Raw genomic sequence first — 17,017 nt, 5'->3', positions numbered from 1 at the left:
CCCTAAGCAGCCTGCTGGGCAGGAGGCGATATAAAGCCTTCGCTATTTTGGACCCATGTAGGAATTCTAACTGGCTGTACTCCCTGCTGGCTGATGAATGAGAATTTATGGCTAGAGCCCCAAAAGCCTGACAGTAAAACAACTGGATTTTGTGTGCTGCAAGGAGCTTTCAGGCTTTCTTTACATGGAGGCAGAGGAACTCCCAAAGGGCACAAGAGTATGTGAGAACTGGTCATTTCTGATTGGGGATTCCAGTTGAATCTGTAAAGAGTTTTGTGTGAATGTGGATAATTATCTACTTGAGAATCATATGAGTTTGAGTTTGGTTCGAAAAACAGGGACAACAGGAATGTTTAAGAGGTAAAACTGTGGAAGATGAATGTTATGAAGGGAGTATTTTCTCTATTCCCTCTTTACAAAAATGGAAACAAAAAATAAGGAGGGAAATACAAGTTTGATGAGTTTTGAAGAGTCTGGGTGCCTGATGCTGACTTAGCTCAGGAGCAGTGTGTGCATTCTCTAGGGCTAAGAGGACAAAGCAACTTGAAACATCTTTACTCATGTCATGGGCTTTTTCTCATCCTTCCCTACTAGAATCTGACCCACAGGGATAGCCCTTGTTCCCATCCCCATATCCCAATACCTAGACAGCTCCACAGGGCTCAGAGTCAAGGATCTCATTGAAAATACGTGGAGCTGTGCAGAGAAAGAGGCTCCCTTTCCTCGCTTTGTCACCTGGTCCCACATCTCACCTTCCCCCCCACCCCGCCCCACCCCGCCCATGTTGGAAACTTCATGTCTGACCTCATGCTCCTCTCATTCCTTCTGGCTTATAACCTTTCCTGGTTGCTTCTCCAGAATCCAAGTGGGTGGCCTGGTTTAAATATGAGTCTCAATTCCTCTCTGTGCCACCCTGGTACTGTCTCTGAGGCAACAGGAAACACTCATTAAGAAAAATATTGCCCCCTCCTGAGCGGGTGGATGCTGAGAGGAGGTGTCAGATCCCTGGCCAGAGATGACATAACCGTTATCAGAACCCAAGGTCAAGCTAAAGTGAGGACCACAGCAAGGGATGGTTCTTCCTTGCCAATAAGGTCCACCCAGACTGAGGTGAGGTCATTCCTACTTCCAGACACACCTGATTAAGATTCATTTATGACATCAGAGTCACACAAGCTGGCTTGAATCTCCCAGGCAGTATCCCTGCCTCTGGTCTTGTCCAAATATCACGCTGGCCTCTGCCCAGAATATATCCTCATCTCCAACAGCCTGCTAATCATGCCCATACAATCAGATAAATTAGAAGCACTGAGGGTTCTCTATCCACCACTGGGACATGTCTTTAGCTAGCTAGTTTGGGAAATCACAGTTTGGTGTTTCCATGCTCTAAGGCCCTTGACAAAACCAGCTTGCTTCCTTTGGCTCATAACTGGCACTCTGATGAATGTATTTCTCCCATTTCTTTTATCTCCTCTCCCTTTCCATGTTGGGAAGGGAGACAGTACATTGAGACCAAGACCCAAATATGGTGATGGTGCATAGCCAGAGTTGGGGCACAAGGAGAGAGAGTTGTTAAGGAAAATTACATTGACATTGATATTATCCAAATCATGTTTGATGTTTAATGGTTTCATACCTGCTAATTCTTCCCCAAGGCTGCCCAGCTCAGGGGCCATTTTCCAACCAAAGGATCAAAGGAAACTGAAATTCAGTTTTCAAATGTTTATTGAAATGTTGGGGAGAAACAGCCAACATATATACATTCCTCACTTCGTCACGACTGACATTTTATCCACATGATAGGCTCTTCTCTGGCTTTGATCTAACTTCAGATCTCCTTGGCAGTCCCCCTTCTGTTCTCTGTTGCTGCCTGGTGTCGTTTGAAGTCCACCAGGGCAGAGCCCGCTGGTGGAGTCACAAGTGGGAGCGGGAATTGCAATTGGCTGGAGGGAAAGGACAAGTTTGCAACAGGAACACCAGTTAGAACATGACCATTCATCCTCTTCCTGCCCATACATGAACCTAGTTGGGAATGAAATTCTCATGCTGAGGTTTCAGGGTCCTATGAGAGGTAAGTCCAAGAGCGAGGGCCCACGGGACAGCAAGCTCCCCCTCTGTTTGACTGCTCTCCTACGCATCCCTCACTCACCGTCATTGTACCGCTTGCTACTCTTCAGGCTGCCCTTCTGGTATTTTCTTTTGCTGCCACCTCTCTTGACTCCCTTGTGAGGAGCTTGGTTCTTGCCCTTCCTCATGCTGGGACTCTTTAATTTGCGGCTGGTCGACATTGTACTTTCTGCCAAAATGAGGGGCTTTGTAGAGCCGGGAGGCCACAAGTCTGGGTATTTAAGGCCTTAGTGATTGTGACTGTGAAGGGGGCGTGGCTTAGCAGGTGGGCAGGGCTCCACTGTGATGTCACTAGCCTTTGTTACACTTTGGTAATATATGTGAAATAAGGTGGCCCCTCTAATGTAGCTCAAGGCTACCCTCAATTTTGAGGTCTTTTTTTAATGATAAGCGAGGTTTTCCAGACAGGTGTTATTGAGCACCTAAATTCTAGCCCCGTGCTGGGCACCTGGAGAGTACAAGAGCCATTAAAATAGGTATCTCCTGCTTGTAGGAAATTTAATGGTTGTTGAGTGTGTGTATATGCATCATGTTTAAGTCTCCCTTATGGCATCGGGGGATAACAAATGTGTTTCTATAAGGACGTGACTCTAGGAAATCCAGTTCAATATGACCAAAACTAAATATTCTTTCTCTTTCATCTAAACCAAGTTTTCTCAACCTGAGCACTGCTGGGCTAAATATGTGTGACCTTTGTTAAAAAACAAAATTTAACTGAGTAAATTTGAAGATCTAATTAGCTTTATTAAATGATTCTTGAACCAGGCAGCATCTCACCTAGCAGACAGAGAGATACTCCAACGGGTTATACCACATGGAAGGCTTTTTTTTTTTTTTTTTTTTTTTTTTGCGGTATGCGGGCCTCTCACTGCTGTGGCCCCTCCCGCCCCGGGGCACAGGCTCCGGACGCGCAGGCCCAGCGGCCATGGCCCATGGGCCCAGCCGCTCCGCGGCACGTGGGATCCTCCTGGACCGGGGCACGAACCCGCGTCCGTTGCATCAGCAGGCGGACTCCCAACCACTGCGCCACGAGGGAAGAGAGAAGCCCCTGGAAGGCTTTTATAGTGAGGAGAGCTGGACAGGGAAAGGAAGTCATCAGCAAGGAAATAATGAGAGTTCATTGGAGGAAAGTAAAAGTTCAGGTGATAATGTCTTCTTATTGGCTGAGTTGTGGCCCTTTCCATTGGCTGGGCTTGTTGCTGGGTGATGGAAGTCTTCCTTCCTCCTGCTGGGGGAAGTAAACTAGTTACACTTCCTGTTGGGGTCAGTGCCTGATGTCTTCCTGTTGGGGTCAGTAAGTAGTATCTTCTTTTTGGCATGATTGGCCATGAGTGGTAGGGTGTGAGAGCTCCCTGTATGAGTACTTCCAATTCCAATCTTAGCTGAAGTTTCCTTTTACTAATTTTCACATTTCCTTGTGCATTTGGCAGCATTCCTGGCCTGTACCCTTTAGATGCCAGTAGAACCCCTACAGCTGTGACAACCAAAAATGTATCCAAACATTGCTAGGGGGAGGGAGGGGCAAAAATTACCCCTGGTTGAGAACCATTGGCTTAGCCATTTTAAAAAAGTCAGTCTGCAAATATTTATTGATCATGTAGTATGTGCCATGCATTTAGGTGCTAGGAAAATAGTAGTGGGTAAAAACAGACATAGACTCTGAGTTCATGGAGTTTTCATCCTAGTAGGGGAAAAAGTTATTAATCAGACATCTACACTAATCGGTGAATAATTACTTCTCAACATGGTGCAAGATGAGGTTGGAGAGAGAAGCAGATAGCAGACAAGCTCAGGTACACTGGGGAGCCATGGAAAAATGTTTAAGAGGATGACATGATAAGATTAGATGGCAGATGGATTGATGGGGAAGTGGTGAATAAAGGGAGAGGCTATTGCCAATAGTCGGGGTTCAGGAGAGAAATATTTGAAAATGGCTTAAGCCCGGGCCAGTGGGTGTTGCTTAGGTTGTAGAGATGTAGATAGGAGACAAAGACTTGGTGATGGATTGGATTTGGTTGGTGAGAGTAGAGGGTATCAAAGGCATGGATTTTATTTCTGTGTGATGCAGCTGTCTAGAAGTTCGTGCCACTCACTGGGATAAAAGCCAAGCATGGGGGCAATGATGATCATGATTTTGGTCTAAGACATTTTGGGTTTGAGATTCCTTTGAGACTTCCAAATAGAGATACTGAATGATTGTTTGGTATATGGGTCTGGAGGTCAGGGTAAAAGTCTGAGCAGGAGATATCCACCATCCCCAACTTCCCTGATACTGGACACATCATCCAACCTTTTCTTCTTCCTCCTTTATACCTTATATTGAGACCTTTCAAAAAAAATCTCAATAGAGCCTGATAACTTCTTTCTGTTCCTCCTTCTCTCTCCCCTGCCATCATCCTCATTCAAGAACCAAGCACTCTTGCATGTAGGAGGTTCTTAGCAAAAGTTGGTTGAATAGAAGACAGAATGTAGTTCAAGGCCCACTCCCTGTATTTCTAATGTCTATAGAGAAGATGGCAAATCATGTTTTGAAACACAGCTTCCTTGAACAGCCATCATGAGTGACCCCTTCCATTTTCTGGTTTCCAGGCAGTTCTCTCTGAAGACCTTCTGTTGGATGCCTTTATTCACCCAAATAAGGAGGAACTCTATGAAAGAGGCTGGCTGCTGCCTTGCCTCTTGGTAATTTGGGGACTTTTCTGTCTACTCCAGCCTAGTTGTTCCTCCCACAAGCAAGCTCCATGAAAGCCAGAACTGAAAAATTATGTTCACTGAGCATTGAACAGTCCTCACAGAGTAGGAGCCCAATAAGGATTTGTGAAATCTTGGCTCAATCAATAAAAAGTCCTATTTTTCCAACGATCTGATTCTTCCCCATTTTGTCCCACCTTCTCCAAGGAAAACTCCTCTGACTTTTCAAATTGTCATTGTCTTTTGAAATTTGTTCAAAGTCCATTGTCCTATAATATTGTCCTCAATGTCTGGAAAACCAGCCCTAATTGTTTGAAATCTTGTTTTGTGCCCACATTGTCATGTCATGTGTGTGAGTCTGATCTCAACAGGAGGCAATGAGTCTTGTTTTTAGTCTGGACTGTGCCACAAACATCACTTCTCTGGACTTCAGCTCTATTATGTTGTAAATATGCTGGTTGGGATAAGTGATCTCTGAGCTGATCTGACTTTTGTGGTAGGCTCCTTGTAGTTAGGGACTGTATTTTTTATTTCACTGCATTTCCCCCAGGGACATGGTCCATAGTAGGTAGTCATGAACATTTGTTCATTCTAACGACTTTGGTGTTATGAGGACAGACAGTACGACATTGAGTGATTTTGTATACCAAGTGGGAGCATTTCTAGAGAAAGAAGGGAAAAAGGACATTGTCTCCATAAAAGGCCCTCAGGTGCTCCATGCTGGCCTCTCAGGCCTGACTTTGCTGGTGAACATGTTTGCAGAGGGATCTGGCCTCTTTAGTTTGGGAGATATTTTCTGGATGGTCCTGGAGACTGGATACTATTTCTTTCCCCCAATCCTTCCCATCCCCCAAAGATCTACTCTGCCAAGGAGAAGCTGAGATCACAGGGAAGAAGGCAACCAGACTTGAGATGGGATGAAGAAACAAACAAACAGGAAAGTCCCCTTTGCATAGGGTTAAGGACAAATTCTGGTTTCAGACACCCATGCTGAGAAACTCCACCAGCAGGAAGCCCAGTGTGAGGGGAGGCAATTCCCAGGCCAGTGAGGAGTGGGGCTGTGGTGGTGTTTGTGTTGGCTTCTCTTTCAGACCTCCCAGCAGGGTTGAGCACTGGGGACTGCAGCCTATCTCTGTTTCTCTTTCTGTTTCTTCCCCAGTGTTGTTTGAGCCAATAGTAATTTACAGCACAATGCATTATTTCCTTTGTTGAGAGCCATCTGCTAATCCATCTGTTAATCTGTTCATCCGTTAATCTGTTGTCTCCTTACCTTTTCTTCTGCTCTCTTTCATTTTTCCTTTTGGATGAAGAAACCAAGGCACAGGATGGCTACATGAGCTACTTTAAATAACCCAGCACAGGAATAGCAGGGATGTCCCAATAAACCTATTTCCTCCATACTTTGGTTTCCTAGTGGGTCTTAGTTTTTGTTTCTCTTGATGAAAGGAAATAGATATTTTCTGGTAGCTATAGGGACATGGAGAAAGAACTGAATTACTGGTCTTTTTAGAAGAGGAGCTATCAGTTCCTTCACTTTTGGGGCTGAGTGTCATCTTGCCCAGAACAGGTGGATGGACAAAATGGTGTCTTTATCTCCTAGAAAGATGGCAAAGTGGCACTGCAGGGAAGGGCTTGGAGACTTGTCACTCTCACTGGCCCCTTTCTTAGGTTAGGAAGAGGCAGGCTTTGGACATCACTGTTTTGGAAGTCAGACCTCTAGTTGGGTTTCATCTCACCTCTCCAATTCAAACTCACTCCATTAATTTTCCTAGGAGTACAATGGATGTCTGTCCAGGGCAGGATCTTCCCAGCAAGCCGGAAATTGGGGCTTATTACAGGGAACATGGAAAAGTTGCTGACAGTCCTTAAAAATGTAGATGACTCAGTGTGAACCCCTGTCTGAAACCTAAGTCTCTACAGATGTTGACCTTAGCTGGGAAGTGGGGACCTTCTACCCTGTTTGCATGCACGCCCTGTTTTCTCTGTTCTTGGTGCTGCTGCTGCTGTTCGGGCAGGCAAAGGGGGCTCAGGATGGGCTGGAGCGGGGGAAATCTGCTGAGAGAGGGGTTTCACCAAGGGGTTGAGCTCTCTGAGCTCAGGATTCATCTGCTATCTCTCCTAGGAAATAAAGAGGAACCAGAGCCAAAGGCCAAGGGGTGCTTTTCAGAGAAAATGGAAGGAGGGACCTCAACTCCATTCACCTCTTCCCATCCAGTTCTGGGAAACAAGGGGACATCTTGGCTCTGAAGATGGTCTGGGTTCTACACGAAGATTTTTGGAGTTTTTCCCTCATTTTTCTTTCAGGCTCCTCCCCTGTCCTTTCTGACTGCATCTCCAAACTCTCTTTCCATAAGAAACTTCTGTTTCCCAGGAATAGAGAAATTGGGCTGCTAAAAGTTAGGACCCTGGGGGGGTCCTCAGGAGCCATCTGACCCCCCTCTTTTGAGAGGCCAAGAGGCTTGTTTAAGGGCTGCACCCAGGCAGTGCAAGGGCTATGGCTGAACTCAGATTGCTGATCTTCAAACCAAAGACTGCCCACCACTTCACACTGCCTTCTCTACTTGCCTTAAAAATAGATCTGACCTTGACTGTCTGCTCCCTTGGCCTTTTTCCTCCTACCTGTGCTGCTGCTAGGATCACAATGAAGGAATATAATACTGAAGGGAGAATGAGAACTGGGAAAAAGTAATGAGCTCTTCTTAGAGGCAGGGTGTGAATTTAGAGTTCCTCTGGACAAATTTAAAATTCTCATTTGGAGAGAATGCCATAGTTTTTGTTGTTGTTATTTTTGGACTTATGAAAAATTATTTGACAATTTTTATTCCTTTTGCCACCAAGTTGTATTCCTTAAGGCCACATGGTTCAGTAGTATACAAAGAAAATCCAAATTTTATGCTTCAGAAGGTTCCAAATAATGTTTTCACATTAACTACTCCCTTTCGCCCACTGACCTTAATCCCCATCTATATCACAGTGAAGAAGAAGCTGCCCCTTCCCAGAATACACTGGGAATACAGAGCCCTACAGCCATAAGATAAAACTAAAGCTGCATCCTAAGATATTAGAAAGGGTGTGATATGGTGTGAAAATGTCATGCATGTTAAATTATTTGCCTCATATGGTCCTTAGGAGCAAATGAATTTTAATCCGCTTAACCACTGGAGTAAGGAATTTCTTTTGCGGTACGTGGGCCTCTCACTGTCGTGGCCTCTCCCGTTGCGGAGCACAGGCTCCGGACGCGCAGGCTCAGCAGCCATGGCTCACGGGCCCAGCCGCTCCGCAGCATGTGGGATCTCCCCGGACCGGGGCACGAACCCGTGTCCCCCGCATCGGCAGGTGGACTCTCAACCACTGCGCCACCAGGGAAGCCCCCGGAGTATGGAATTTTGAATTGCAAGGGCTTTAAGAGAACAATTTCATAATAAATAGGTCTGGGGATGAAGAGTAGCTTGGCCAAAATAACAAATTATAGGCAAAGTTGGATCTCAAGCTCAGATCTCCTCATCCCCAGTCCAGGCTTCTTGCCACTGTTTCATGAGGCACTTTGTTGAGATTTCTGGCCTCTGTTTTTTTCCATGCTTTTTCTCTATTTTGAAGTCTCCTTTCACATTCTGAGAGCCATGTGCCAGAGGCCCTTGCCCTCTTGAAATCATCCCATCAACCAGAGACCATCATGTCACTGAGTTTGTGGACACTTGGCCCTGTGAAAGGGTGAAATGTTCCTATCAAAAGGGGACCAGAGGGCTTCCTTGGTGGCGCAGTGGTTGAGTCTGCCTGCCGATGCAGGGGATACGGGTTCGTGCCCTGGTCCGGGAGCATCCCACATGCCGCGGAGCGGCTGGGCCCGTGAGCCATGGCCGCTGAGCCTGCGCGTCCGGAGCCTGTGCTCTGCAGCAGGAGAGGCCACAACAGTGAGAGGCCCACGTACCGCAAAAAAAAAGAAAAAAAAAAAAAAGAGGCCAGAAAGACAGAGTGAAGTTGCCACACTGAGGGTCAGAGCCTTCATAATTGATGATTTCACAGCATTATGACCAACATGCTGCTGAAGTGTATATTGACCAGAGGAGACGCTCAATATTTCTGGATTATTTTTTAACACAAATACCTATTTTAACTCTACTGATCAGGCTTGAGTCAAGAGAGACGATCACAATCCAGTTGTATTTCTTTGACATGATTTGCTGAAACTCTACTTTCTATTCTCGGTGGTGATCAGTTGAGGGTGAAGAAGAGGAGATAGGTTGGAATCATAAATTCACTTTGCCTCTTGAAGATCTTGAAAAATGGAACTGATAAAGAAGTCTTGCCTGGCAGTATCATTGTCTATTTTGTTTCCCCATTGTTCCCTTGGGTGGAATTCTCATATTTGGAGAAGTAGCGTTAGTTGTGTTTATACTAAAGAAAGAGAACAAAGTAACCCCCTCACTGTTCTTTCTAGTAGAATTCTTAGGTCCAAAGCACAAAGTCTTAGTGACAGTTTGCCCTCTATGCACCCTATGCTAGGACAGCAGGGAAGACTCACCTAGTGAAATCTTTAAAACAAAGCCTTCGTTTTCAGAAAGGGCCAAAGAAAGACCCAGATTTCTTGAGTGATCAGATTTTATGGGTCAATAAATTTCCAGTGCTGGGCCTCCTTATTTTTGTTCTAGGAGGAAATATGGAAGATCATACTGCTGAGATGCCCTGGAGTTCTGGTAAAGACAGTGTCTCCATGCAGAAGTATTTGTTTTCTCAGTAGACCACTGCCCTGCAGTAGTGACGGTGGTACTTTCTTCATGCTTCAAGGAAGCAAAGACAAAACTGAAATTATAAAGGTCCCTGGTTAGGGTGGGAGAGTCTCAGAAACTTCTTCAGGGGGGCACACAAAACCAACTTGATTTTTCCAGATTTTCCTTTATGACTTTTATTACCTCTTTAGCTATGGTTTGGCCTGGTTTACTTGCAGGTCAGTCAAGTCTCCCCAGAACTAGCTACATTATTTGTGGGGTCCAGTGCAAGATGAATATGTTGGACTTTTGTTTTAAAAAAATACTTTCAAGATGGTGACTGCAGAGCATAAACCAAGCCTGGGCAGCCCTGGGCACAGGGCTCTTTGTGACTGCACAGGTCCTATACCCATGAAGCCTACCTTGTCCCTCCTGACTGAAGGTACTTCTTATGGTAAACATTCAGATAACACATTGAAATATCCCTATCTCATTCATCTTTATAGTCCAGGAGAGCTGGTCAATGTCTTATTCATAATGGGGGCTTGATGAATACTTACAAATGGACTGCTTCTCACTGAGGCCATACCAGGTGCCCCAGAATGAATGAAGCCTCTTCGGTAATGGCTCCATCACCACCTCTTCACTCCTTTCCTCACACACAGTTTACAGCTACTCCCCACATTCCTCCTACACTCCCTCAGGACCACACATTCAAGAGCCTTGCCAATTGCCACCACCATCTTTCTCCTCCTCCATGCTGTCCTCAGTGGTGCTTTCTCTTATGTACCTGCAGGAAGTCTGCCAAGTCCTAGGGGATATGCAGCACTGCAGTATCCTAGTGTGGTTGCACCTAGTCATGGTAGATATTAGAAGCTTGGTGTGGGCTTTCCAGTCATTTACCGGAAGATGGTATTCTCAACCTTGAGATACGGGGGTTGAGGGGCCACCTGTAAAGAAACTAGGCCACTGTGACTTGGACTTCCCCTCTCTAGGATTTCACAAAGTCCACATGAGGTAGCAACCAAATCTACAAGAGAAGAGCTGAGCAGTGGGGCCTGGGATTATTTCCTTCAACATTTAATCAGACTGATTTTCTGGTTCCAAGCCTCTCAACCTAGTAAAGTTACTAAGACCAGGACAAATTATTTCATTTCTCTTGGTCTTAAAAATCTTCTTTTAGTTAAATCCGGAAAGACTTAGACTTCCTATTATTTTACTAATGAGGAAACAAAGTACCCAATTGGAGATTACTTCCTTACAGGCTTCAGGAAATTGTTCCAGGACGCATAGATAGCAAACAGCAGAGCTGGGATTTAAATCCACACCTACTTAATGTTAGTGCTTGTGCATGATGTCTCCTGGTGCCTTTGCTCCCTTGGTAGGGAGGGAGAGGGAGATGCTTAATCACCTAAGGGGTGATATCTTTTACTCTCATCATGTTTTACCATGATGAGAGATATGAACAAAAGACTTGAATATTAAGGCCCGGAGGAGACTGACCCAAGTCAGTGATGGGGATGGAAAAGAAGGGGTAGATTATAAAATATTGAGGTGACTGATGAGATGTGGAGAGCTTTGAAGGGAAAGTTTGAATCCCAGACCTCTGCCCCCCAGTGAATAAGTGCTAGGTGGTTACAGAAGCAGAAACTGTATTTGTATAGAAAGTACTGATTTTAGTTTTGCACAGATTGAGATGTCTACTGGACAGATCTTGTGTCCACTTAGGTTCTCAGTGGACAAAGTAAATATAGGTAACTGTAGATCAGAAGAGCATTTGGGGGTGAGGATGTAGATTTGGGTGTTGGCAGAGTAGAGCTTTAGGTAGTTGAATCTACAGGAGTAGATGAGATGGTCTAGGGACAAAACTTTGGGATTCACCATCTTCTAAGGTTTCCAGAGGAAAAAACTGAGAAAGGAGACAAAGAAAGCAGAAGAAAACTCAGGAAAGAGAGGAGTTGCTAAGTAACAGTAAGGAGTTCAAATATGGAAGCTGCCAAACTTGCACAGACGTAACACTTATTGGACCTACTGAGTATCAGGTGCTGTGCAGAGTACTTGAGGAGCCTCAAGTCATCTTTTCAGTCCTTACCTTATTCAACCCCACAGAGCATTTGACACCTAGGTTCCTGCAGAGACAGGATAGAGGGTGTGGTCAGGAGTGCAGTGAATAGAAGAGAGACAGAAGGTGAGGTAATAGAGGGTGAAGGTTGTTTTTGAGAAGAGGAAGGTAAGTCTCTCTCTAGCAACCATCCTCTTCAAGCTTCTCAAAAGAGAAGCTTATTCAACCACTATTGTTCTGCCATAAAAAAGTGACAAGCCTTCTCCTTGTTTTCTATCCTTACTTTTTTCATGTGTCCTTTACCCCTACCTGACCTCTACATCCTCTTTCAGGTATAGATAAAGCTGCAATTTGGGATGGACATCCAGTCTTTTTTGTTGTTGTTTTTTGTCAGTGCCGCACAGCATGTGGGATCTTAGTTCCCCGACTAGGGATTGAAACTGTGTCCCCTGCAGTGGAAGTGCGGAGTCTTAACCATTGGATCGCCAGGGAAGTCCAGGACATCCAGTCTTGGCTGGTCCTTGTTATTTCATCTTGGTGCCTTCCTTCAGACACCTTACACTCTGGGAGTACAGAGACAAGCTAACAGCTTGTGCCTGACAGTGCTCAGAATATGGTAAGTACTCTAGAGATATTAACCCATTTCATCCTTATATCAACCTCGTGAGGTGGCTACTACTGTTGCCATGTTCTAGGACCAAGGTGGTTAAGTAACCACCCAAGGTCTCATAGCTAGTAAATGGAGGAGCTGGGGTCTTCTTGTGTGAGAAACCCTAGTAATTTCTCATATAAGATTGTTTCTTATATAGTTGACATTCTTTTTAAGTACTTAGTACAAAGATAGGCTAGAACAAAAGAGGTTCTCAGTATATCCTTTCCAATTGAGAATGGATTCCCTATTGTTTATCAAAACAAAGTTCTTGATAAGGATATCGTATTCACAAAGTGAAGATTTATTCAGGCTGTTGATGTGTGTGTGTGTGTCGGGGTGGGGGGGGGGAGAGGGATCCATGTTAATATGTACTTAGGCTGGTGAGTTCTCAGGCATATTTTAGCCATGATTTGGAATCCCAGGAAAATATCTCCATCACTTCCTTTTTGCCCATCCCTCACACTGACCCATGCCTCCATGCATGCATGGGAAAGAATACAGAAACAGAAAGTGGCAGAGATAAGATTAAGGAGATAGCTGCAGATCCTCAATACAAATTTGGATGAACAATGGATTGCTCTATCAAGCCATCTCTAGGACATAACATCACAATCATAGACTCCATTCATAGACAATCATAGACTCCAATCATTCTACCTTAAAGATCTGAGTTCTTTGGGGCATGGAAATAATCTGATGGTTAGTAACTTTTGACCAGGAAAAGAGGACATAGGATAAATTAAACTCAGTGTGGCAGATATGCACACATAGTCAAAATACATCTACCTCCTCCTCTTTCTTCCTTTTTCTCTCTTCCCAACCTTTGTAGCCCTCCCTAGGATTCAAACCTTAGATCTTAAGTTAAAAGAACCACAGAAGTACAGTAGAATCCCCTGCCTCTTAGAGTCTGCAAGAGGTAGGAAATTAGAGTGACTGTGGGAGGTACTTGGATTATCACCTCCCTTGTCTCCATGTGTATTTGACCCTCTTGGAGCGGGTGAGCCACTACAGCCTTTGTTCAGGAGGTGTGCTTGAAACCAGGCTTTAAAGGAAGAGAGGAGATTGCATCTTTTGGGGCCTCCCTGCCAGCCTCTCTCTTCTGGGTGGCATCACCCAAGAGCCATACTAGTTAGGCTTGAAATCCAGGAGTCCTTGAACTCTTCCCTCTCCTTTGAGTCTTTGTTGAGTCTTCCTTTATGATGACCACAGTTTTTGCTCCGGGGTGGCAGCCCTTGAGCAAGCCTTGTTACCTTTGGACTACATTACTGTGGAGGCTGCTTGAATCCTTTAATGCAAACTATTATTCAGTGAAACTTCCTAAAGTGAGACTAATCATGCCACTCTTCTGTTCAGGACGTGTGGGAACCTCCTTCCTGCTTACAAGGTGTAGTTCAATTTCAATTTTCATATCAGCCCTCCTAACCCCAACTTCACTTTCTAGCCATGTCTTTTATTCTCTCCCTCAGGCAAACTCTGCTTATTCTAGTCAAATTGGGTTATTTCAAAAGTATAAAAAGCATAGGTGTTCATGGGAAATTCAGTGTCTTAACTTGCACTGTTGCTTTTTCTAGCACTTTAATCTATTAAATTCCAATGGAACGTTTAAAACTCAAAACAAAGGCCCCCGATTCTATGATGACTTCTTTAATCAACTCCCATTATTCATCTTTTGAACACATTCTATATCGTTTATCAGATTCTGTCCAGAATTTTTTATTTCTATGCATGTCATCTCTTCTCAAACATTGAGTTTCTTGAGGTTGAAGCTACATCTCTGTGAGGTTCTGGGGGATGGGGCAGGGGTAATAGATTAAAAAGATGAGTTGGACCAAAGCTTTGAATTCTACATTATTCGAGATTTGAGTGGGGGCTAGGGAAGGGCAGGAGGGAGAGATTACAAATGTGCACAGGGAAACTTTTGTGAGTGGAGTATATGCTTACTATCTTGATTTGTGGTGATATGTCAAAACTTATCAAACTGAGCATTTAAAATATGTGCAATTTATTGTACGTCAATTATAATTCAATGAATTAATTTAAAAATTCCATATCATTCAAGTCCTCACTAAAGAGCTCTTTTTAGAAAGGAGAAGATGGAACCAAGAATGCATACCTAAATGTGCCAGAGAATGAAGTCTTTGATGAGGCTAGACTTGTGTCTGCAAGGCAGGGGGAATTTTACTTGGCTTATATCATTCAAGATGGTTCCTATGGTCTATACTGATGGGCAACCACCTGATTCTAGCAGTCCTAACAAGTACTTTCTTGACTTTATCCAAATGTCTCAGTATTCCCCAGCAACCCAACCAAGCTCTCATGTTAACTCTCAGCCATTGTGACAATCATCAATTATTAGGTCCTTTTACCAGGAGGGCCCATGTCATGGCCATGTGTCTTCATATATAAAGGGAGTGATGAGTGGGCTGCTTTGGACAAATGGATTTGGGGTGGAGGAGGGGGAGCTGACCGAGGCTGCTGTTTCAACAAGAACCCCACTGCTGGCCAGAGTTGCAAAATGTAAGAGGATGATGAAATCCTGCAGATGTAAGTGTTCAGCATGCCATCTGAAGGATTTACCACAGAGACAGAAAGCAAAGAAGTTACGCCAGAAAAAAACCAGTAAGCCAAGGTATTAATGACATTTTCTGATTAAGAAAGGGGACTCTCAGACCTGAGAATTATCATCCTAGCTTGGCAGGTGTTCCAAAATATCATGTCTTTGTCAAAGCAAAGCTCTCCATTTGCCTTCCAAAAACTGTATCCAACTCTTCCCTAGCACTCTCCCCTCCTCCACCCAACACCCACTCCTCTTCCCATCCCTGCCCCAGACCCTGATTCCTCACCAGTCCTGCAGAGAACCAGACTTTCTGTGTTCATTGCTTTTCTTCTTTATGCTGTAGAGCCTCCTTCTAATCTTGCCCATTCAGTAGAAATATTGACATAACCTCTGGACCTACCTTTGAAGGTAGGTTTCTTAAACTCTTGATAAATTTATGTCTGATGGAGTCTCCAGGAAACTGACTAGGGAGGTCCCTATATGAAAAACAAATGGGTTTCCTGAGTGTAAATCTTCCATTTTCTCATTCTTGTCTCCTTAGTCAGCTACATACACCAATGCTCTGCTTGAAGAAGCTGATTGAATCCATGTCTTTCCATGTCATGTTTGCTTTCACGGATGGCGAAAAGAAAAGCTGCTTTCGGTTCAGGCCCAAGACCACCATAATCGTCTTTGATTTTTCCTCTCTGCCCCAGGGTCTCTGAATAAAATCTCTCTCCTTTCACTGACAAATTGTGTTTTTGTTTAGCTGGAGAATGACTTGTGGCAATCTGGAGAACTGGTCCCCCCTTTTTTTAATGTAATAGGATAAGTGGGGTGTGATGGGTAGAGGCATAACCAAGTGAGTCAGGAGGAAATATGTAGTTTCCTCCTTTGTTCCTATTTAAGAGATTTGCTAATAAAATGTGTGTTTGGGTTGTGGTTTGGGATAGGTTGTGATGCTCTCTGGATATGAAAAGAGCTTACTCTGTTTGATAGACCTTCTAAACTGGCTGGGCTGGAGGGTACAACAACCAGAAAACCTGTAACCTGATCACCGTCAGCTCACACTTCCGGTTTCATTTGTTGGTAATTAGTTATGAAGATTACCGTTTTTCTAGAAACAAGCCCAGGTCATGTCACCATGAAACATAGGAATTGTAAACACAGGGAAGGGGAAAACATAACATACTCCTAGAATGGCATATGTATTTTAAAGGACAACCTTCTCAAACTTCTCTGAATAGCGTACTTTAGATAAAATGTAGTTTGGGGGCTCTCTGGGGTCAAATAATTCTGATAAGTGTGTGGAAGCCCTTGTGTAAATGAATCTGAACCTTGTGTAATTCACATAAAGATACTAGGTCATCTCCTTCCCCCTACTCATTACCATTAAACTGCAAAAGTTCTGGGAAGCACAGCCTGCCACACCCAGGGATCATAAAAGCAATCTTTAAAAATCTCAGGCCAGCAAGGCTAAAGCTAATCTCTAAGGTTGAGGCCTCAAAACTCAATTCTTCTATCTAACTTTGGAACATGAAAGATGCAGAAACTGGAAAAGGAGATGGGAACTTCCAACTTAGTTAAGGCCCCAGGGTTTTGTCATGTTTCTTAGATGTTGATGAGTTTTTGTTCCTGATGGAACATGGGTTTCTTTGATGGTTGCTTTTGCTCTTGGGTGATCACATTTGGTCCTAGTGTGGGGATAGGGAGAGATGGTAGTTTGAAGACGTTATGGTGGGTGTCCCTGGGCCCAGGAGCAGAGGCATCTTCCAACAGCATGACAGGAGGAAGGCAGCTAACTCGCTCTTCGTAGGGTCAGGGCCTCCTGTGATACAATGTGGTCATATTACATCCACCATTATCCTTTACACCTCATAATGGCAGGTAGGAAACTGGTCCCAAATTAAAGTTCATAAGCTTATGAATTTGCCCTTGTACAACTCATTCTCTAGAGTCTTTCTCCATTCTTTTTGTATAGTTGTCAGTTACTATGCACTTTTAATAATTCTCCAATTATAGTAAATTGTGATACTCCTGTAATGTGTGTCCAGTTGATGGTCTAGGAGCCAACTATAGCCCACAAATATGTTTTCTTTGACAAGCTGTGCAGGCCAACTTGGAGTGGGTTAAAAAAACATTTGAACTAGTTGCCATCTTTGGAGGCGGCAGCTTTCATGTAAAATTTAGATTTTTGACTTCCTGGTTTCTCTTAAAAACTCTCCTAACAGCATTGGATCCCA

General features: G+C 44.2%; 1 protein-coding gene across 1 annotated transcript; it reads right to left on the bottom strand.

Moving 5' to 3' along the window:
• Positions 1–1,707: 1,707 nt before the first annotated feature.
• On the bottom strand, positions 1,708–2,310 carry TNP1 (transition protein 1). Its single transcript, XM_007451430.1, has 2 exons — positions 2,150–2,310; positions 1,708–1,943 (listed from the first exon to the last, which is right to left on the bottom strand). The coding sequence occupies exons 1-2, from the start codon at positions 2,286–2,288 to the stop codon at positions 1,915–1,917; spliced, it is 168 nt and encodes a 55-aa protein (XP_007451492.1). The 5' UTR covers positions 2,289–2,310; the 3' UTR covers positions 1,708–1,914.
• Positions 2,311–17,017: the final 14,707 nt, after the last annotated feature.

This window comes from Lipotes vexillifer, unplaced genomic scaffold (genome assembly GCF_000442215.2).
Source record: "Lipotes vexillifer unplaced genomic scaffold, Lipotes_vexillifer_v1.1 scaffold1145, whole genome shotgun sequence".
Lineage (NCBI taxonomy): Eukaryota > Metazoa > Chordata > Mammalia > Artiodactyla > Lipotidae > Lipotes > Lipotes vexillifer.
The sequence above is the reverse complement of the archived record's forward strand: the minus strand, read 5'-3'. Positions and strand labels throughout refer to the sequence as shown.

Coding starts and splice junctions, on each gene's coding strand:
- TNP1 (XM_007451430.1), bottom strand. CDS start 2,288: ATGTCGACCAGCCGCAAATTAAAGAGTCCCAGCATGAGGAAGGGCAAG. Junction 1,944..2,149: donor TAGCAAGCGGTACAATGACG/GTGAGTGAGGGA, acceptor CTTTCCCTCCAG/CCAATTGCAATTCCCGCTCC.